Source organism: Molossus molossus, unplaced genomic scaffold (assembly GCF_014108415.1).
Source record: "Molossus molossus isolate mMolMol1 unplaced genomic scaffold, mMolMol1.p scaffold_m16_p_23, whole genome shotgun sequence".
NCBI classification, from domain to species: Eukaryota; Metazoa; Chordata; class Mammalia; order Chiroptera; family Molossidae; genus Molossus; species Molossus molossus.
This window is the reverse complement of record NW_023425359.1, coordinates 3,417,283-3,439,994: the sequence shown is the minus strand read 5'-3', so window position 1 is coordinate 3,439,994 and position 22,712 is coordinate 3,417,283. Positions and strand designations below refer to the sequence as shown.

At 48.7% G+C, this 22,712-nt stretch overlaps 1 protein-coding gene across 1 annotated transcript in view; it reads right to left on the bottom strand.

Moving 5' to 3' along the window:
* The window catches only part of RYR2 (ryanodine receptor 2), a 450,374-nt gene that overhangs the window by 199,700 nt on the left and 227,962 nt on the right, over positions 1-22,712 (bottom strand). Inside the window, exons 31-39 of the mRNA XM_036277752.1 lie at positions 21,251-21,459; positions 20,157-20,509; positions 18,360-18,474; positions 17,308-17,468; positions 15,472-15,631; positions 15,033-15,119; positions 12,386-12,612; positions 7,313-8,090; positions 3,771-3,971 (exon numbers count right to left, since the gene is read on the bottom strand). Coding sequence (XP_036133645.1) covers positions 3,771-3,971; positions 7,313-8,090; positions 12,386-12,612; positions 15,033-15,119; positions 15,472-15,631; positions 17,308-17,468; positions 18,360-18,474; positions 20,157-20,509; positions 21,251-21,459 — 2,291 coding nt within the window. The remainder of the gene's footprint in view (positions 1-3,770; positions 3,972-7,312; positions 8,091-12,385; positions 12,613-15,032; positions 15,120-15,471; positions 15,632-17,307; positions 17,469-18,359; positions 18,475-20,156; positions 20,510-21,250; positions 21,460-22,712) is intronic.

The following is a 22,712-nucleotide window of genomic DNA, read 5'->3' as shown; positions in this document are numbered from 1 at the left end:
TAATCATGAATGTATTGATATGCTATGACTGAAGTCTGTTATTTTATTGGTTTCATGTTTGTTGTGATTTATTTTTTCCCAATTTGCTGTGAGTTCTGTGAACAAATTTTAGGGTCCCATTTTGAGTTATCCATCATACTTTCTGGTGCATTTCTTTGCAAAGCTTTTTTAGTGGTAGCTCTGGATGATACATTATGTATATATTCTGTATACATAATTTTAACAGCTTGAATGCAGAAACCATATCTCTTTTATGTCCTGTATTCTCCTTCATTTAAAATAGAACTGACTGAAATATTTCCTATATTGTTGGCCCTTGAATGACCTGGGGGTGAGGGGTGCCAACCCCTCTCATGGTTGAAACCCATGCCTAACTTGAGTCAGCCTTCCACAAGGATCCCCAACTGTGGACAGAAAATACAGCTGACCCTCCAACAACATGGGTTTAACAGCACAGGTCCACAAATACTCTCATATTTGTGTACAGAATTCAAGAGGACAATGCATTGTATTTACCCATATCTTAACACTTTCTGTTGTCCTTTTTTTCTTCCTGATTTTCCATATTCTATTTTCTTGTCGAATTCTGTTTCAAGAACGTCCTTTAGACATTCTCTCCGGGCAGGTGCACTGCAGTGAAACTCCTCCCTTTGAGGGTGTCCTGACTTCCCCTTCGTTCCCGAAGGGTATTGTCTGAGGACAGAATTCTAGTTAACCGTTTTTCTTTCAGCTCTTAAAAAATGTGCCAGGTCCTTCTGGCCTCGTGTTCTCTGAGCAGAAATCCACTGTCACTCAAGGTGTTTTTCCCCCAAAGGCATCATTTCTTTCTTCTCTACTTTCAAGATTTCTTTCTTTGTCTTTAGTTTTCAGAAGTTTCACTAAGGTACGTCTTGGGACTTCTTTGGGAATCCTATTTGGAGTTTACTGAGCTTCTTGAATCTCTTTATGTCTTTTGCTACATTTGAAAAGTGTTAAACCCTTAGTTTTCAAGCATTTCTTCAGTTCACTCTCTTTCTCCCATCTCCCTAGATCTTTGTTATATTTGCTCTGGTCCCTGAGCTAATTTCTACTGTTTCCTCTTCAGTTCAGTGATTCGTTTCTCTGCCCCCTCCCCTTCCCCTGGAAATGTGGCTGTGATGTTCATCCACTGAGGGTTTATAAATTCTGATTACTTTAAGTTCTAAAATTTCCATTTGGTTTTTTCTTCATATCTTCTATTTCTTTGCTGAGACTTATCTTCTTTCTTTCTGTTTATTTTGAAGCAGTTTTATGATGGCTGCTTTAAAAGCTTTGTCAGATCATTTTAACATCACTGTCATCTCAAAGTTGGTATCTATTAATTATATTTTTTACATAATTTTTGTTTGTTTGTTTGTTTGTTTGTTAATCGTCTCCAAAGGATATTTTTCCATTGACTTCTTATTTTTTTGGATAGAGTGGAAGGGAGGGAGGGAGAGAAACATTGAGGTAAGAGAAACACATCAATTGATTGCTTCCTGCATGACCCAATGGGATGGGGGATCAGACCTGCAACCTAGGTATGTGTCCTTGACGGGGAATCAAGCCTACAACCTTTTGGTCCACAGGTCGACGCTCTAACCACTAAGAAAAACAGGCCAGGGCTTAATTATAGTTTCCATTCAAGTTTTTTCTCTTGGTATGATGAGTGATTTTTAATTGAAACCTGGACATTTTTGGTTTATGTTATGGGGCTCCGGGTCTTATTTAAACTTCCTGCTTCACCTGAGACTGTCCAGCACGAGAGGAGCTTCGGGGGCTTTGGTGCTGCCAGGGGGGTGCCAGTCCTCCTTCCCGCTGGCCTTCCGGACACTGACAGGGGGGAGGAGCCCTGTGCCCACGGCGAGGCTGGGAGGTCCAGTTCCCCGCTCACCGTATGCACACAGCCCCTGCGGGTACCTCTCCCTCCCCGGCCTCTACGGACGCTTTGGAGGCCTTGGGGATGCAGGCTCAGCTCCCAGCTGGGGCCCCTGTTCCAGCCTGTGAGAGCGGAGATCTGGCTCCTCGCTCAGCGTTCCTGGTTGTGGTGGGATCAGCTACAGTGCTCACTGCAGTGTTTGGCTGGCTGTGCAGCTATTACCTTACGGTTCTCTGTCTTGCTAGAAAAGTAGTTTTCCTGGTCCTCTGGCTACACATAGGTTTCTGCTGGAAATTGTCTTGCCTACGGCTGTTGGCACACTGGGCTTCTTTAGCTCCGAATGTGGGGCAGGCGAGGCACAAGGAAGCCCCAGGAACTCGTCCCATGTTGTTCCCGGAGTCTGAGTTCTCAGCCAGTCCCCTCTCCCATCTTTCAGTCCTCGTGTGTTCTCTGTCATTCCCAGGTGACAGCTGCACTTAGCAGGACAGACAGGGAGAGGCACACCTGGCCACCTTTCCAAGGGCAGAAGTCTCCCAGTAGCAGCTTAACCCGGGAGAGGCTGAACTTGCCCTCCGCTCAGTAAACAATGTTTATAGCAACAAATAAAATTCCATGTCCCTTCCTCAAAGAAGTTACATTCCGGTAAGAAACACTAAATGCTGCAGCAAGTCCCTAAACACTTCCATGCGGAGGCATCTGGAATCCGCGCGAAATAGTAAGTGAAGTGCCAGACAACGTCTGACTCCTCACAGCACAAGCCCCTCCTGAGGGGCTGCAGAGCACTTGCATCCCCAGACTGGCTCAGTTTGGTTCAGGCATGAGTCTATTGTCCTGCTGCACCCTGGAGGGACCTGGGCTTGGAGCTAACCAGCAGTGTGGTCAATCATCCAGCAAGAACGGTGGCAGTGGCGTTTGGTTCTTCTAGGGGTGGACCAACTGGGAAGCACCTTCTTTGTGAACTACACAGGTATCGAACATCATCTGACAGACGTCAGTACGCCTGGAACCAATGCAAAACAATACTGAGGCCCCAGCGAGGTGGCTTAGTTTATTACAGCATCGTCCTGATATGCCAAGGTTGCAGGTTCAATCCCTGGTCAAGCACATATAGGAGCAACCAATGAATGCATATGTAAGTGGTGGAGCAACAAATCAGTATGTGTGTGTGTGTGTGTGTGTGTGTGTGTGTACACACGCCAGCATCTCCCTCCCTTCTTCCCTCCCTTCCTCTCTCTCTCTCTCAAATCAATTAAAAAATAATACTGGTCCTGGCTGGTTTGGCTCAGAGTTAGAGCATTGACCTACCTACGGGTCACAGGTTCAATTCCTGGGTTTTAGGTTTGATCTCTGGCCCTGGCTGGGGTCATGCAGGAGGCAACCAGTCAGTGTGCCTCTCTCACATTGATGTTTCTCTCCCCCCAGCCCCTCCACTCTATCTGAAATCAATGGAAAAATACCCTCGGATAAGGATTAACAACAACAAAATAAGAAGAAGAATACTGAATATTAACTGTAATTGAAATGTAAAAAAATAAACAAATAAAACTTTTAAATTAAAACAAGTGTCCAGCACACTGTCCCAGGAGTCCAGGGCCCTGTGTGCTGGGCGGAGCCGTGTCACCGTGTCAGTTGTGACAACCCACTGGTGGCTGCGCATGGCTCTTGTTCGGAGACGTGAGGATCCGGCCCCTCGGGAGGCCGAGGAGCACCTGACCCCTTTCACTCAGTCTCTTACTTGTTTGGACTGAAAGTCGGCTCAATGGACACAGAACACCAGCGAGGCCAGCGTGGCTGGTTCAGAACACACTGATCACTCACGATGTCAGTTTGCTGTGCGCAGATCCTGAGCGAGCACAACCCCAAGTGCAAAGGAGACTTCACCTCAGTCTCATACCTGCTCCTGGGGGGGAGACCTGAACTCCTTGGTCTTCCTGGCGGTGAGCGCGGCCGACATGTTCAGGGCCTGCATGACTTCATTGTAGCGGAAGCGCTGGTTGTCCTGCAGCTTGGCCACAAAGCCGTCGGAGAAGGCCACGATCGCTTCTATCCGGTGCCGGACCTGGCAGTCGCACAGGTACTGAAGGAGCAGGCACATCTAAGAAGACAATTATAAAGACACCAAGTTTAATTTCTGAATCGTTAAACAGTCAGTGGACATCTCGTCAAAATCCGTGGCAGGGCTGCCTCGCTGCCCACCCTCCTCGTTCACACGTGGTCCTGGTTTGTAGAGCAGGAGGTCCCAGCGAACAAAACAGAACTTGTCTAACCAAAGTGGCACATGCATGTCCCTGTGGTTGGCGCTCTGTCTGGGCCTCCTTGGCACCCACCGGTGCTACGGTCAATGAGATACATAAGAAGTTTGCCAGGGAGCTTCTGGGAAAGATTTTCCATCATTCTAACAACTAGAACACCCCCTCCTCAAGGTGAGTGCTGCTGGGTCATGACAGGGTTGCTGGAGGAAGATGAGGATGAGAGCCACGACTAAGGCTCCCAGACAGATACCGAGGTCTGGGTTTCAAATGACATCATCAAGTTCCACCAATTCCAGACTTCACCGTAAGCCGATTAAGTGGGTTTCCTGCACACTCACTAAAGGGTGAACGGGTACCCTCAGAGAGCCCAGGGCTTGCTAACTGTACAGCAAGTCAGCAGGAATGTGCCCAGCAGAGAACCTTCTGCCCGAGGTTAGGAGGACATTTAAATAAACTAAACAAGAGCCTTGTGATTCAACACCAGGCTCTGTTCAAAAGGGTTTCGAAACCCTGTGCTGTTACCATCCAGAGAGCCACTCCTGTCAACGCCGGCTCTGGCGCGGCCCCACGCCCATCCCCTCCCTCGTCTCCCTCACCCCACCCGACTGTAAGCGCCATCCCCAAAGGGCTGGGCCCCGTGGCAGCCTGACTCAGTCTACCCTGCACTACCCCATCGTCCCTTCCTGTCTGTTTAACTCACAGCAGGTACACTGTGATTTTAGGACAAAATTTTTCTGCTAAAATTCTTCATTGGTTTTAACTGAACTTAAAATAAAATGCAAAATGCACCCTATGGCTGTTCCCAGCAGACGCTCCACCCTGCGGGACCTGCTCTGTGGGACCTGCTCTGCGGGACCTGCTCTGCGGACCCTCTCTGCTCAGCGCGCTCCTGCTTCACAGCCTGCGCTGCTGCACGGCCTGCGTGCAAAGCTCCAGAAGATTCTCCGCTCCTGGTCCACACACTCGTTAGTCTGACCTCAGCTTACAGAGGCCCCCCTCCCCCTTCTCCCGCAATCCCATCGAAGCTGTCTGTATTCTAGTAACCCATTCTATTCTTTCAGATCATCAGTGTAACTAGCAATGAGCTACTTTAATGAAATGCATCACTAAGTGTGCATTTCCCCCGGGCTCAGAGCCTCTGGAAGCAGGACCCCATGGGCTCCTTCGCCTAGTACCAGTGCCAGGCTCAGAGAGACCCGACCGCGGGACGGAGAGGAAAGAACGTGCCAACAGTGCCCAAACCCAGGTGACCCTAGACGACCAAAGAGGCTGAAGGTCCTCAGACATCTGAGAACAAAGACAGGCCACGTGCAGGAAGGAACATCTGGCTGTGGGACAAGTGCCCTGAGGTTGGCGACAGTGCAGGCGGGTAGGAGAGCACCTGGATTTCAGGCATCTCAACAGAACGTGGTGAGACGCACACACAGAAACAAGAGAGACGGGATGGCGAAGAATCCGGAGGGAGAAGAGCTGGCGGACAGAAGCCCGTCTCCTTAGCTTTCAGATAAACACACACACATGCACACACAACTGTACACACACAGAAATATAAATATATACACACAAATTACACATATACACACGTAAATATGCACACACAACTAAACACACTTATACACACATGCACGCACAACTACACACAAACGTGTGTACACACACCTACACATAGCTATACACAGAAATGTACATATACACACCAATATATACACAATTATACATGTGTACACACAAATATACATATACATACATGTACCTCTATACACATATACATCTATACATATGAACATAAAATACACACACACTATACACACAAATACACAGACACATACACACATCTATACATAACAATATACACCCAAATACATGTATACACAAATACATACACACACAGTGACAGGCCAAACTTACAGACATGTACTTGGCCAAGGAAACTACCTTGACAAATATACTGAATTTATCTTTTTTTTTATTTATTAATTTGTTTTTGTTATAGATGTTTCTCATTTTCCCCCATTGACACCCTCCTTCCTACCCTTCCCCCCACCTCATCCCCAACTTTGTTGTCTATGTTCCTAAATTTATCTTTTATTAACTACAGTCAATTGATTCAATTGGAAAATTCACTAAGTCCATTCCAAATGTAAGAAAATTAGATTGATGGGTCCTAAACACAAATGGACAGCAGTTAGTTTCCTAGACAACTATGCTGTACAGGAACACACACACAGGCCAGACTCAGTACCTTGGTCTTATGCAATCCTGAGCTCCCCACCTCTTCTCCCCGTGCTCACCTGCAGCCCTTCTCCCTGCTCACCTGCAGCCCTTTCCCCTGCTCACCTGCAGCCTCTCCCCCCTCCTTCATCTACAGCCCTTCCCCCCTGCTCACCTGCAGCCCTTCACCCTGCTCACCTGCAGCCCTTCCCCCTGCTCACCTGCAGCCCTTCCCCCTCCTTCACCTACAGCCCTTCCCCCTGCTCACCTGCAGCCCTTTACCCTGCTCACCTGCAGCCCTTCCCCCTGCTCACCTGCAGCCCTTCCCCCTGCTCACCTGCAGCCTCTCCCCCCTCCTTCATCTACAGCCCTTCCCCCTGCTCACCTGCAGCCCTTCACCCTGCTCACCTGCAGCCCTTCCCCCTGCTCACCTGTAGCCCTTTCCCCTGCTCACCTGCAGCCTCTCCCCCCTCCTTCATCTATAGCCCTTCCCCCTGCTCACCTGCAGCCCTTCACCCTGCTCACCTGCAGCCCTTCCCCCTGCTCACCTGCAGCCCTTCCCCCTCCTTCACCTACAGCCCTTCCCCCTGCTCACCTGCAGCCCTTCCCCCTGCTCACCTGCAGCCCTTCCCCCTCCTTCACCTACAGCCCTTCCCCCTGCTCACCTGCAGCCCTTCACCCTGCTCACCTGCAGCCCTTCCCCCTGCTCACCTGTAGCCCTTTCCCCTGCTCACCTGCAGCCTCTCCCCCCTCCTTCATCTACAGCCCTTCCCCCTGCTCACCTGCAGCCCTTCACCCTGCTCACCTGCAGCCCTTCCCCCTGCTCACCTGCAGCCCTTCCCCCTGCTCACCTGCAGCCTCTTCCCCCTCCTTCACCTACAGCCCTTCCCCCCTGCTCACCTGCAGCCCTTCCCCCTGCTCACCTGCAGCCTCTTCCCCCTCCTTCACCTACAGCCCTTCCCCCCTGCCTCACCTGCAGCTTCACAGGTTCGGGCAGTTTCATCTGCAGCAGCCCTTCTGCGTCCCCACGTGGGCCCTCGGGCCTGGCGTCCTCGGGGCTGGGCTCCCTGGGTGGGGCCTGGTGCTCCTCCTCTGGGGCGGCCTCCGTGAACACCCGAGGCTCAATCAGCTTGAGGATGTGCTTCAGGTCCTCCCCTTGGAAGATACCCATGGTGAGCAGCGTGTAGAAGAGCTTGATGAGCGGCACGAAGAGGAACTCGGTGGTGCCCCCTACTGGGTCCCGCGCACCCAGGCCGCCCTCCCGCACGGCCTCGGTCAGCATCTGCATGGTCTTGGCCTTCAGCGTGTCCAGTGGGAACTCGGGGCTGTCCTGGTAGCAGTCGTGATTGAGGCCCACAAAGCTGGGCGAGGAGAAGCGCATGCGTGGCCGCAGCGAGGTGCTGAGGCCGATGCCGGGCAGCCCGTGCTCCTTGTGCTTGTCGGGGAAGAGCGTGATGCTCTTGGTCTCCTCCGTCATGGGCACGATGAACTCGTTGTTCATCATGAGCCGCGCGGTGGCGTAGGCGCTCAGGTGGATGTCGATGAGCAGGTCGTAGTAGCCGGTGCGCAGCAGGCCGGGCATGTACTTGCTCTGGATGGCGTAGAGCAGCTGCGCCTCGTCCACGTGGCTGCAGAGCGCGTGCGCCACGCGGTGGTTGCCCAGGGCGCACACGGCCGAGTACAGGCGCAGGGTGTGGGCGTGGAAGCGCAGCAGCTCCTCCTGCTCCGTCAGCTCCAGGATGTCCACGGACCTGGGGGGGGGGGGGACCCTCAGTCACAGGAGAATCAAAAGCTCATGCACACACACATTACCTCCATGTTTCCTCTCCTTTTCCACGCATGCTTAATGGCAGCACAGACTGTTTAAAAACCAATTCTAGATGTTTTACAAGATTTCTCCATATAGAATTTTATGTTGAAATTCCCCCCACTCATGCTTGCACCTGGGAAACTGAGTGTACACAAGCTCCTAGTTCAGTTTGCTCCTGCCACACACGCCCTTTCAACAGGTAACACCTCAAAAACAGGGCCAGAATACGCCTAGGCTGTCCGTTGACACTCGTGTCCGCTGCAAGAGCACATAATTCCTTCAGACAAGCCGCTCACTCACGGAAAGTGTCCTTGGAGACTGTAGTGAGCTCATCGGAATCAGGCTATTACAAGTTTGTTTATTAACATATCTCCAGAAGCCAGCCCAGTACACAGTAAGTACTGAATAATCATTGATTGATTGATAAGCTTTGTCACATCCTAGAGACCCCGTTACCCTGCCCGTGCCCATCCACTGTATCCTGTTTCCCAGGTCACGGGCCTGGATGAAAGCCACTGTGCTTGATGGAGCAGACTTTGCCCAGACCCCAGCTCCCAACTCTCAGGATCAGAAGTTTCCCACACTACAATCTCAGAGAAAACGATTTGACTCCCCACCACACAGCTGCTGGACCCCAATGCCAGCACCCGGGTCTTGGTATAACTGAGAAGCCCCTTCCTCAAAGTGTGGGGGATGATTATCCCCAGGTCTTAGGCAGGCTTCCACCTCCCAGGAAGATGATTACCTCGGCTCACAGCCAGACTGATGCAACTACACAAGTGCGTTCACTGTAGCAACACAGAGTCTGCGCTCTAGTTCTTACCGAAGAACACAGTGTAACACTCACGCGGGTCAGAGACATGTAAGGACTCCCCGGGCTGGGCTGTGGCTGACACTCCAAATCCACCCGCCCACTCTCCCTGACACCCTGCTCTTTCCTTTCAACACTGCCTCCCTGCTGGACGAGCCCTGTGAGGCGGGCCATGTCTGCTTCTTTCACCACTTTGTACCCAGGGCGAGGAACACCATGGACACTAGTGCGTGTCAGTGGAGCGAACGAAGAAGAGACCGGTGAAGGATTTGTCGTCTACAGGTCGTAACTTCACACTCGGGTCAAGGCAAACCCAGCACATACCCCAACTCATTTAGTGTGTGTTCCCCTTGTAGTAATCTTTACACTTTAATAAACTATGGCTTTAACTGGAGAACAGCAAAAGAAAGAACTCATTACTTTATTTGTTGTAAGAACAATGCCAAATACATAACCGAGCACCTCCTTAGCACATGCTGTGGAGGGCACTGTTGCCAGCGAATCTTCTCCTCCCTCTTCCCTGCCGCTGGGGCAATCCTATCTGCCCCCTACTGTGGGCCTGACTATATGATTGGCTTTAGCCCATGAAACCTAAGTGGACATAGCACCGAGCAAAAAGAAACTCTCAGAGGCCTGCAGTATCTGCTAGCCCTCCTGGACATCGCCCTCAGCCACGGACACTCTGTCCCAGATCGGGGCTGCCCATCAGCCTGGGCCGCAGGGTAAGAGGCACGGGGGCCACACCCGCAGCCCATCCCCAGCCTGGGCAGAGCTGCAGTGGACCCAGGTCCTCAGGTACCACGAGCAAGAAAAGTTTCTTCGCAGCCCGAGAAGTGGAGCTACTGCAGTGAAAGCTAATACGACGCGTAATACTCACTCCCAGGCCCCAGCGGAGAAAGTCCTCCGATGACTCAGCATCGCTCTTTTCCTCACGCAGTGTCACCGCCTGTCTGTTAGCAGCAAGCACTGCGCACAGGTGACAGGTGACCAATACAGACACGACTCCTGCCTGCAGGCGCTCAGCGTCTAGTTGGCGTGCAAACAGAGACCGCACATACATCTCGTACCACCCAAACTTTAAAGTGTTAATTATTTGCCATGTTGTGATTTACTAGGGTGTGAGAAAGTTGGCATTTCCCTTTTGGAGTCTGAATTTTGAACTCCTCAGATTTTCCTTTGGCTTCTAGGAAGCATGAGACCAGTGGAAGCTGACCTTGGCAACCACGCCAAGCAGCGTGGCAGGAGTGAGGTCACCGGTGGTGCCCTGGCGGGGCTGGGTCCCCTTCATACTTCTCATGTTGCAGTGACACTCTTCTATGCATTTGCATTTTATATATTTTAGGAAACTGACTCAAGTTCTTTATGGACCATAGTGTTTAAATTATCCATTCACTTGTCACAGGTAATTTATATAAGTTATCCATAAATTCATCACACGTGATTCACTGCATTATAAGTCACCCGGCAGGAGCGCACGTTGGGCTTCTGACTGTGGCTCACCAACACACCAATTACAATCTTGAAATTCTCTGCTTAGTAGAGAGAAAGTATTTCCCCTCACAAAGAAAACTTCCTTCCCAAGTGTTACGTTTCTTTTGGTTGTTGAGTAATTTTTTTCAATCCAATGCAAATTTCCAATAAAACTTTTCTCACATAAAATAAGAAGTATAAAATTAAAATAAAACCTAATCATTTAAAGAGAACATTATAAGTGATATCTATTTCTAGCTATTTCTAATTATTTAATTTAAAAACATGTAAGTAAATATTTAACATATAAATAAATCCATCTGCCACATTAATTGATCTTTAGATTTTTAAAAAATGTCTGATAGAATTTATATACTATAAAACGTATGTATTTAAAATACATAACTCCCTTATTTTAGTTTACTAATGAATTAGTGCAACCAGAACCATAATCTAGGTTTAGAACACTCATCGCCCTAAATAAAACCCGGTGCTGCCCTGGCTGGTTTGGCTCAGCGGTTAGGGTGTTGGCCAAAGGATCAAAGAGTCTCAGGTTCAACTCTGGCCAAGGGCACGTACCTCTGTTGCAGTTCGTCCCCGCCAAGGTCGTGCAGGAGGCAGCTGATCCATGTGTCTTTCTCACATCAATGTTTCTCTCTCTTCCCTTCCCCCATCCACTCTATCTGAAGATACTTGAAAAAATATCCTCAGATGAGGATTAAAAAAAACAAAAAGAAACAACAGTACCCATTAGCAGTCACCCCCCAGGCCCAACAGTCCCAAGTAACCATTAATCTTCTTTCCATCTCTGCCAATCGGCATGTGGACTTTTCAATTAAATGGAATCTCACAAATATGTAGTCTTTGTGAATGGCTTCTCTAACTTATTTTAATGTTTTTAAGGTCCACCCACTTTGCAGCATGTATCAGTACCGCATTCCTTGTTATCATCAAATGACGCTGTGTGGGCAGCCCACTGTCTATCCAGGCCTATGGAGCCGGACATTTGGCTGGACCCACTTCTCGGCTCCTGTGAACAGCGCTGTTATGAACACAGGTGTACACCTTTTCCTGTGGTCCTATTTTCACTTCTCTTGGGTATTTACTGAGGAGTGGAAGGAAAGTCTATATTTAACTTTTTGAGGAAATGAGAAGCTGTTTTCCAAGGCACAGCTTAAATTTTAAAGGCATTAAAAAATTTTTTAATGCCAAGCATGTCTAAATATATCAAAATAGGCCTAGCTCCTGTTTTAAGATTAAAGACTTCAAATACAAGGACAGCAAATGTTTGTATTTGCATTTTCTATGCAATGTTGTCATGCTGTGACTAAACTTTTTAATGAAATTTTGGGAGAGAAATCTTGGTCCAAAGCTTAAAAATGCCGCTCCCTCTTGGTCGTGCGGCTGCTAAAGTAAACCCTCTGTCACCGGATTGGCTAAAACACAGAAACTGAACTTCCTGACGCCCTGAGTGCTGGCTGCACCCATGTTTCCATGCTTCTGTCTCCGACCAGGCCCCCTTGTTTGCAAAGCCCTCAGCACATTCTCACGATTATTTCTCACTAGCATCTCTCAGTCTGTTTCCACATCTATCAAATGCAGGGTTATTTCTGTGATTCCATCTGTACCATCTTGCAACCTTGGGACAGTGTATCACTCATGCAGCCGGAGTCGACGGCAGGGCGGCCGCCCGAGCCCCGACTCACTGCTGTCATACGAACACGTGTGGCACGGAACACGCCCTGTCACGCCGCCTCTTCAGCAGCTGCAGAGTCACTTTGTTCCAGGAACATAATGGTCGAGAAATAGATTAAACTTGAAATATATAAAATAATGTCTCCGCTGGACACAAGAAATGAGACATTATTACTCCTCAATTCGTCCCCAGTGCCACCCAGAGCCCCGGGGCAGTGGTCGGTGGAAGGGGACCAGGTGGGCGCGGGGGGCGGGCAGACCTGTTCTCCTCGGGGATGTGCAGCGACATGAACTGCAGGGGGTCCGCGCACTGCACCAGCCAGCCCTGGCGCTCGCTGACGCGGGCCACGTCCACCTTCAGGAACTGGTTGGGCATTCTGCTCCACAGGACGTGGGACAGGCACTGCACGTGCAGGCGCGGCGGGCACTGCGGCACGGGGTTCCTGTGCTCGCTCGGGAACAGGCCCGCCGACAGCGGCATCGCATTCTGCGGACAGAGCAGAAGGACCGTTACGCTCTCCCTGGGCTAAGGGTGACCAGGGTCCTGCGGACAGATAACAGAAGAAAGATCCGCTACATGTCCACCGAAGTCGATACAAGAGGTAACAGGTATGGGGCTGAAGCTCGTGAGAGGAGAAGAATCCGCCTGGCACAGCTGTGGGATGTGGTTCTGGGACACGCTGCAGGCACCCGGAGAGGCAGCTGCGGCCCAGAGCCACCACACCTCCAGCTTTGCTTCCTAGCTGCCTCAGCGCCACACCCCTGAACCAGGCCACGTCAGCTCGGCTCCTTCTCTCCAGCTGTCCTTCACCCACCTCGTCGGTAACCCATCCCCACTCACCGTCAGCTGCGTCAGGTTTTAGTAACCAGCAGTAAACCAGAGACAGCTCAACAGAGAAACTCGACCATCAAGCAAGAGAGCAGAATTAACCAGGCGTTAACCACCTACTCATTTCCCCTCCACCTCCTCCACAGCCAGCTCGATCTCCAGCACCCTAACTCCTCCAGTCTGGCCTCAAGGACAGAGAGGACTGTATGTGATCGCGACACCACCTCTCCTGGGCCACTGCACCCTGAGCTCGTCTTCGCACCCTCTCCTCGAGAACCCCTGTGTGAGCCCTTCCCACGCTCACCCTGCCGCCGCTCTCCTGGTCCCCTCTGCAAACGGGGAAAAATTGAGAACAAAACAGACAAGATGTCTCCTACAGCTTCCGTTCTGTTATGGGGAACACAGACACAGTCAATAAGGAAATTAACACCGTATCAGAAAAGAGGTCATCGGAGGACAACAACACAGGGTGGGGGAACCAGAATGCAGGGCGGTAGTGACAGGTGGTCAGAATGGGCATCACAGAGGTGACAGTGAAGAAGACCCAAGGCCAGGCACGAGGCTGTGTGGGAAGGAGCCAGATCTGCTACTGAGGTGGGGACAGACCGTCTCGTCAGCAGGGCTGGTGACAGTCGCAGACCAGTTTTGGACACAGTCAGTCTGCCATACCTGTAGACACCCAAATGGAAATGTCCAATAGACTGGTATGTGCCTCTGAGTTCTGAGAAACTACCAATCACCCAAACTCGCTGCCTCCTTTCTCACACTTTCCACCTCAAAATCAGTGCCATGCAGATTGTGGCCATCATTTTTTAGAAAATCTTCTGGCAGGGTCCCTAAAGCCCTTTTGATGAACAAATGTCACGATCCGTTTAGTCCACACTGTGCTGGCCTTCCTGCAGCAGCTGGAATCTCACTTAACAAGGGCAGAAACTGGGCTCACGCGGTTTAAGGGCAAGTCCAAGGTCGCAGACCAGCATGGAGGAAACTGCTCTGTTCCCTGATGTGAGCCTGGCTTCTCCATGTTCACAAGTGCCGAGCTCATCCGATTTCATTTCCTGCATCTCAACTAGCGCTTCTGCTTGTGGCTACATTAGCATACCCTCCTGTGCACGCCAAAAATTCACATAAATCCTTGGTTCTTCACTCTCCTGGGGTCCCTGAGTCCAAGTCATCCACAAATCTCATTAATCCATTCAGTGTCAAATTCTATTAACTTCTCCTCTAAAACGCCTTCCCATTGACCAACGTCTCCACCGCAAGCTCCGCGGCCCTCCTCTCCTCCCACGCAGACACGTCACGTTGTTGACACCGAGTTGTCCCTGCCTGCCCTCATCCTGGGAGCGCAGATGTGTCTCCATTACCACCAACGTCTTTCCCAAAACAGTCTGCTTACACTCGATCTTCCGCTTCACATTGCCAGGGGATCACCAACTAGGAACAGGTGCCAGCTTCCCAGCACGGCATTTGAGGCCTTTCCGCTTGGACTTGGCCCACGTTTACGCACATTCACCTCCAGCCACCTCAGGAGGCATCCTTGGTCAGGTCACACCGACGTCCTCAGCTCAGCACGTTCCCGCTGTCCCTCCCAGTCAACGTCCCCTGAGGTTCCTATTCTCCAATGTAGAATCAGCCTAGATGCCACCTCTTCTTTTAGCTTTACCTGACCCACCCCCTGTTACTTAGCTGGTCTTTCACCTACGCTCCCAGGGTGCCCTGTCCATGCCACAACCCAGCGTGCCCACAAGGTGGCAGTTTCACCCCGAAGGCCATTCACTGGCTCACCCATGAGTCCAGCGATTCCTCTGCTGCACGTAATTTGGCATTTTTATTCTGTATAAGCCGAGTCTGACTGACAATTATATTTATGGTGACTAAAACGAATTGATGTCTAATTAATCATGTCCTCCTAATCACCTAAAATAGACTACAGAATTTTCAAACATGGCTAACTTTCTTTTGAAAAATTATTTATACGATTAATAGCAGTAATAAAATGTTAAATTAATTTAAGAAGTAAATAGTATTCCCTAACAGAACGCAATCCAAACATAATACCAAGAATGAGTCTTTCTTACCTTTATTCTTCCCAACTCAAACTGAAAAACATTGGGACTTGTAGCTTGTGCAAACACTGCAGGAAATAATTTGGTGCTTGGCTCCACCTTGAAGAAAGCAATGAATTTAATGATATTAGTAAAGGAACAGAAAGAAAACATATTTTCTCCACAAAAACTAAGGAACACTTTATAAAAGGGAATCTTCCTTTCTCCCACATGGGTACCACCTTTCAGTAATTACCTGGAGCCTTTCATGTCCTTACTATGTGAACATTATGGAGAAATGTACTCTACTCTGAAGAGCACACGGCACAGTTATTAGTCAACCAGAAGTAAGAATACATAACGAACTCATTTCCATTTTCCTTGTTTTCTAAGTTATTTTTCGGCCGTACACAGTGTTTCCCTCCATGGGGACAACGCTCCCTCCGGAGCAGCGGCGCCGGACGCCCGGTACCTGGTAGTAGGTGCTCAGCTCCTTGCCGTTGGCCGTGAAGGTGAGCAGCCCGCTGGCGGCGTCCACCACGCAGCCGATCTCCAGCCCGTTGTTGTTGCGGACCTGCCCGGGGCTCATGCTCTCGCCCGCACACACCATGTAGCAGTTGCTGCGTTTGATGCTGAATTTCAAGAAACATTTTTATCTTGTACAACCACAGATACAGTAGAGGGCACGTACATCTAGCAAACTACACCTAAGTTATGCTGCGCAAGCAACAAGCTCATGCTGTGATGGGAGAGGTGCGCATGGCCCGAGTCTGACTCCGAGCGAAACCTCACGGGCTCCAGGGGCCGTCCGAATCAGGCCTCACACGCCCCGGAATCCACACCTAGTGGAACCAGTAAGAACTGACCTGCACCTTCCCTCCAAAAAACTCAAACCAAACTGGACCTTTCTCTGAGGTTCAAAAAAGTTTATTTAATGATCATCCAAATTTGTGATTTTCATTGTTACGGGTTTTTGAACCACTGTTCTGAGATGAGAAGCATTCGTTTTAAATACTATCGGAGTAGCCATCCGTCCTTCAGTCCACTCACTACGTGGCTAAATGCATGCCCCTCCGACGGCTCCGGCGGCCTGGCGTGAGACAGGCTTAGCTGGAATACGCACAGACACCGCGGCGTTAACACAAACCCCTCCCCAAAACCTTCACCAGGGATGGTAACAAAACTCAGGTTATCTGAGCTTTGTCTGCCGCTCTACAGCAAATACATTAATGAGACCAGCAAAAAATTAAAATTAAAAAATGCCAAAGGCAGGCCAAGAACAGGCAGGTGAGATGCAGTCAATTTCTAAGTGATCTAGTCAGCTGTGTTTCTCTGCTCCACTTACAGCCCTCCTCTAGACTATTCCTGAACCAGAATAATCTATAGGTAGCCCATCCCTGGATTGAGTTATTTCCTTATATTGTCACCTTCTCTGAAAATCAAAGAGCTCCCCCAAGAATACTCCTGGAGACAGGTGGTTTGGGGCCCTCATACTGACATGAAGCATCTTCACTGGAGATTTTGGCCAGGCCCACTGTCTCAAGGTCTAAGTGCAAGTATTTTAAGTGTTAAAACCTGAAGGCAGGAGAGGAGCTTCCAGTCACCAAAAATGAGGTGTGGGCCTAAAAAAGCAGAGGCCATGGAGGACTGTTCCCACGAGACCTGTCACAGCAGATCAGAGGACGCATGGGCCTCTGGGTGGATGCTCAGGGCCCAATTTTCCCTCGTCTGATTCTGCCGGGAAGATGGCCTTCACTTTTTTGAAGGTTTGGTTTGAGTTTGGTTTGTTTCACAAATGAAAAAGGATGGCACAGAAAGTGTAACTGACTTACCCAAAGCCACACAGCGAGTCAATGGCCAGGCTGAGGAAAGAACCCACCGCTCCTCAGTCCGAGTCCACACACGTCCCTCTGGTCTAAACCACTAGCCCATCATGTCTTCAGTCATCTCCCACCACACACCGGTTCCCACAGTACACATCGACCACCTGCTCCCTGCCTCACGGTCACCCATCCCGGCCCTGGCGGGGGGGTCTGGCCCGGGCTGTTGTTACACAGTGTCCCCTGAGAACACATGACCATTACCCAAAGAAGGGTGCACTGCTCTACTTTGTAACGTTTCTCACGTTCAGTAGCCTGATTCCTACTGGCTTCGATGAGCAGCAGAAAGGGCCCTGACATTAAGGTTTTGATCACATTGTTCCTATACGTAGGAATATTACCCTGGGTATGAAACCCAAGAAAGAAAACTCCTAGGTTTACCAGAATTTTGATCAGATGTCACTTGTAAGAAACTGAGGAAAACCAACCTTTCGTGCACTTTTCCTTTTTCATCTCCTAGAGTAACCGTTACTGTGCGAACTCTGTCCAAGTCAAAGCACGTGTCATACTGGTGGAAATCAGACGTAATCCAGCCCACCCAGACGTTAGCAGGTTCTTGTCCAGGGAAGATTCTCACTGAGTAATAGTACTGTCAAGACAGCAAAACCAGGTGTTGGTAGGTAAAAGGAAACAAAACTTTGATTTGCCATGTCTCTGAATTGCCAAAGGATATATTTATTTAAAACCATTGGGCCTAATTAAAATGTCATTGGTACCAAGGACCAACCGCAAAATAAGAAGAGTCTTAAAAGAGAGATCCTGAATTAAACTAGAAATAATGGGAAACAGAGAAAAGACTCTATCTGAGCAAACACACTAAATGGCATGAGGCTCTTATATTCCCACGAGTGTGTAGCTGTATGTTGTGAATGCACACATAACATGCATACCATGTGAATTTATACACAGAGTATGTTTATGCAATAAAATCTTTGAGCCAGTTTACACAGTATGCTAACCTCTGCTCGTGTTTCACACCTATTGCCTACCTGTGACTATGCCTCACTTTCCTAGTGCTAATATGTAATATTTTCACACCTTAAAATCACTTTGAAATAGCTCAGATCTAATATGTGAAAATCAAGCTCAAACATGGGGAGACTCGGGGCACACAACTACCTGTTTTTTTCCCTTTGTCATTTTAGGAGAAGTACTTTGAGAATTTCAAATGGCAGACAGCAGAACGTGACCTCTAACAACACAAATGATCTTCTTCAGACATATCACAAAGATGAGCGAAATGATATGTGCTTGGAAAAATTCAGTCACAAATTCAAATACTGCCGAGAAACACGATAGTAAAATCAGGATTCCAGGCGCCATTAAGGACCTTTTTCCTGAAATTGCTCTTTTACTGCATATACATGTACTTTTCAACTTTTTAGCCCCCCCAATAAGAAAATACGATTTTAAAACTGAGCTTGCTGAGTACGACCGCCAGCGGCCCCGGAAGGGTGGCGAGCGCGGCCGCGGCGCCTACCGTGGACGTCTGCATCAGGCCGTCGTAGTCCTCCCGCTCGTCCGCGAGGACGTCCTCGGTGAGCCTCGCCGAATGGCTCGTGCTGTACTCTGGCTTCGTTTTTCTAAGCAAAAATCTGGAAACAATACAGGACTGTGAATAAGCAACATCAGAAGTTCTGCCACTTCAAACGTAAGCAAATCATCAGCATTGTGCAGTGATTCTCAACCAGGGCGACTTCTCTCCCCAGGGGATGTCTGGCAACGTCTGGAGATAGTTTTGGTTTTCACAATGTGGGGACAGGGGCCAAGTGTGTGCCACCAGCATCTAGCAGGTGGAAACCAGGAATGTCACTAAACATCCTTCAATTCACAGTGCAGACTCGCGTATCAAACGATTGTCTAACCCAGAGCGTGCCAGGGCTCAGAACTTCAGACTCAGTGCAAGACAAAATGCTACAATAAACTGCCTTCTTGTCCATGAAAATCCTATTTAGAGAGAATACTCTTTAAGTTTCAACCAAGAACGTAAACACAGACATCTTAAAAACTAACCCGTGGGAAAAAAATACTTGCAAACCATATCTCTGATAGTGGATTAATATCCAGTACGTATAAAGAACATCTACAACTCAACAACAAAAAAGCAACTATGGCGATCCAAAAATGGGCAAAGAATTTGAAAAGACATTTCTCCAAAGGTGATCTACAAATGGCCAAAAAGAATATGAAAAGATGTTAACTATCACTAATCATCAGGGAAAAGAAAGTCAAAACCACAGTGAGGGATCACTTCACCCCACTAGGACAGCTACTCTGAACATAGAAAGCAACGGGTTGACAGGATGTGAATGAATCGGAACCCTCATACAGTGGTGGTGAGATCATAAAACAGTGCAACAGATACAAAAAATTGTATGTATATTCCTTAAAAACTTAAAAATAGAAATACCAGCAATCCCACTTCTGGGTAGATATCCAAAACAAATGAAAGTCAGGTCTTGAAAAGGTGTTTTCATACCCTTGTTAACGACAGCACTATTTACCTTAGCCAAGAGGTGGAATTGAGCCAAACATCCATCAATGAATGAATGGACAAACAGATAAACAAAAGGTGGTCTATATGCACAGCGGAGTATTACTCAGCCTTAAAAAAGGAAAGAAATCTGACACCTTCTATAACATGGCTGAACCTTGAGGACATTATGCTGAAGGAGATAAGCCATCACAAAAAAACAAATACTGTACGCTTCCACTTATAAAAGGTACCAGAGTAGTCAAATTCACAGAAACAAAAAGCAGAATGGTGGTTACCAGAGCCTGGCAGGAAGTAGAAAAAAGAGTTGTTTAACGGGTATATGGTTTCAGTTTTGCAAGATGAAAAGTGTGGTGAAGGCCTGGTGGGGGGGGGGGGCAGGGTGGAGGGGTCAATGGAGGGAAGAGATATCTGTAATACTTTCAACAATAAAGGTAACTTTTTTAAAACGCTCTGAAGATCTGTTTCACAGTGTGAGCATACTTAACACTACTGCTCACTTTACTCCGCTGTACAGTTAAGTGTACTAAAAAGTGGTTAAGATGATGAATTTTTAATATGCTTTTTTAGTGTAATAAAAATGCATTAAAAAAAAGCTTGGGATGGATTATACCTGTGGTAACAAATCAGATGACCAACAGGTTGCTTTGTTGTCCCTGTAGAATCCTTGTGCATGAATAAGGGTGAAGCGAAAGAAAAAACTGACATCGAACGCCTTAACTGCTACTGTAACCCTCCCCACATACAAGCACATATTGAAATCACTTTGCAGAGTTCAGCAACCTTTGTTTCAGACGAGAGGGCTTCTCCTGTGCATAATCTTTGTGGTTATTAAACTCTGGTTTTGTAGCTTCCTTGTCTTTGTCGACTCGATCGGGCACCAGATGGCCATGAGCTGTCTTCATCAGAACCTCAAAGTCAGAATCCGCGTCGTAATCCTCCAAGTCATTCTTGGGCCCAAAGAGGCCGGCACCGGGAAGACCCCCGGCTGCCATCTTGGAGAAGACCTCTGCACACTCGATGGGCATGCTCAGCCGGTAGAACATGATATCGGTGCTGCTGTTCTGGGAACCAAATGACTTCTGAGTGACCTTTAAACACGGGGAGCTGTCTACGGTGCCGTCTATCCTGGTCACCTAGCAAACAAAGAAGCAAGAGTCCAATTCTAATCACCACTGTCAATTCAGTGGTTCCACGGATGACCTGCCCCATGTCTTTAACACCCCGAAGGCAGCCACACGTGGCTGACTTTGTAAATGAGACGGTTGGGCACAGGGAGACGGAGTTGCAGATATACTCATAGCTTTGCTTCTAACTCAGAAGATGATTTTGGAAATTTATGTTATAACTGCATATTCAGACTGAGCCTGCCATTGCCTATATAAAAAGATAATTCATAACTATTCATCAGCCCTGGCCGGTTTGGGTCAGCAGTTAGAGCGTCGGCCCACAGACCAAAAAGCCGTGGGTTCAATTCCGGTCAAGGACATGTACATTGGTTGCAGTTTAGTCCCTGGCCCCCTGGTCGGGGTTATGTGGGAGGCAGCCAATCTATGTGTCCCTCTCACATTGATGTTTCTCTCTATCTCTCTTCTTCCCCTCTATCTCTCTCTCTCCCCTCTACACACACACTCTGTCTGAAGATAAAGGGAAGAATATTCTCGGGTGAGGATTAAAATAATAATAATTACGCATCAGTCTAATCAGCTATTCATAAAGCATTTAAGAGCAAGCCTATGCTTAGATTTCACCACTATGTAACACACCGGCATTACCATTTTAAGTAAATGACAGCAACTGTGCAAGTCCTGTCCCAGGTGTAAACATGTTCCATCCTGTTTTTGGGCAATGGTCTCATATTTAAAGAAAAAGCAAACCTCAATATGTTCGTGGTTTGATGGAACTTGTAGAAACTGAGGAAGTCGCTTGCTGAGCCACATGGTAACGTCCCTGTTCGTATTCACGGCGAACGGTTCGTAGCCCTCCTGTAAGCCACAGATGGTGAAGTACTTCAAGGTGCTCACGTCCTTTCCAAAGTTCATCCTTCCCACCTGAGCCACCCCCAGGCTGCACACCGGTATGAATCCTGGAAGAAAGGAGCGTCGAGGTGTTCATTTTCACTGGTATGAGACCCTGTTAGTAGGGAATGACAAAGTATCGCTCGGATTCTTATCGCTGAGGGTCGTCACCTCGGTGCAGACCACAGTGGGACAGAGAGAGAACTGACATAAGTACTGGAGGTAAGGTCAGAACTCTGAACAGTATGTGATCTTAGCGTCATGATTTACTAACTGTGACCCCTAGATAAGTTCCTTCTTCACTGTCAAGTTCTATAAAATGAGACAGATGCTAAGCAGCCCACAGCCCTCCAGGATCCCAGTGTGTACAATCAGTGAAGGAGCTCCCCGCCCCCCAGCCCTCCAGGATCCCAGCGTGTACAATCAGTGAAGGAGCTCCCCGCCCCCCAGCCCTCCAGGATCCCAGCGTGTACAATCAGTGAAGGAGCTCCCCGCCCCCCAGCCCTCCAGGATCCCAGCGTGTACAATCAGTGAAGGAGCTCCCCGCCCCCCAGCCCTCCAGGATCCCAGCTTGTACAATCAGTGAAGGAGCTCCCCGCCCCCCAGCCCTCCAGGATCCCAGCTTGTACAATCAGAGAAGGAGCTCCCCGCCCCCCAGCCCTGGCCCCAGAGTGCATGGCTCTCTCACAGGGACAGCGGAGATAAGTCACAGCCAAAGTGTACTGCTCTCCCATTGGCCGGGTAACCTGAAACGCACCAACACCAAACACAGCCTGAGCTATAGAATTCTTTAGACATAACTCAAAGCAAAGAGGATTGGAGGAACATTTTAAAGGTTTTCATCCACTGGGAGCTGCTTTTGATTTTAGAAGAGAATTCTGCCTTTTAAAAAATTTAGTGATTTCACAGAGAGATGGAGGGAGAAAAAGCAAGACAGAGAGAAACAACGAAAACTGATTTGTTGCTCCACTTACTTGTGCATTCATTGGCTGATTCGTGTATGTGCCCTGACTGGCAATCAAACCTACAACCCTGGCGTATCGGGACAACGCTCTAATCAACTCAGCCACCCAGCCAGGGCTGATAATTCTGCCCTTTTCTTCTGGGGTGTACTAGATCTAAGTGTGAAAAAATGTACACATACAATCCTACTGAAACTCCTCCATCTGTCTCCCTTCTTTTGCTGTCAAAACCACTGTAGCTTAAGCAGGGCCAAGGACACAAAACCTAAGTAATTAAGACATGAAATCAAAAAGTAAGTTAAAAGAAATAAACTGAAACAAAAGCAATAGCAAATGGGCAACAGGGGAGAAACAAAATT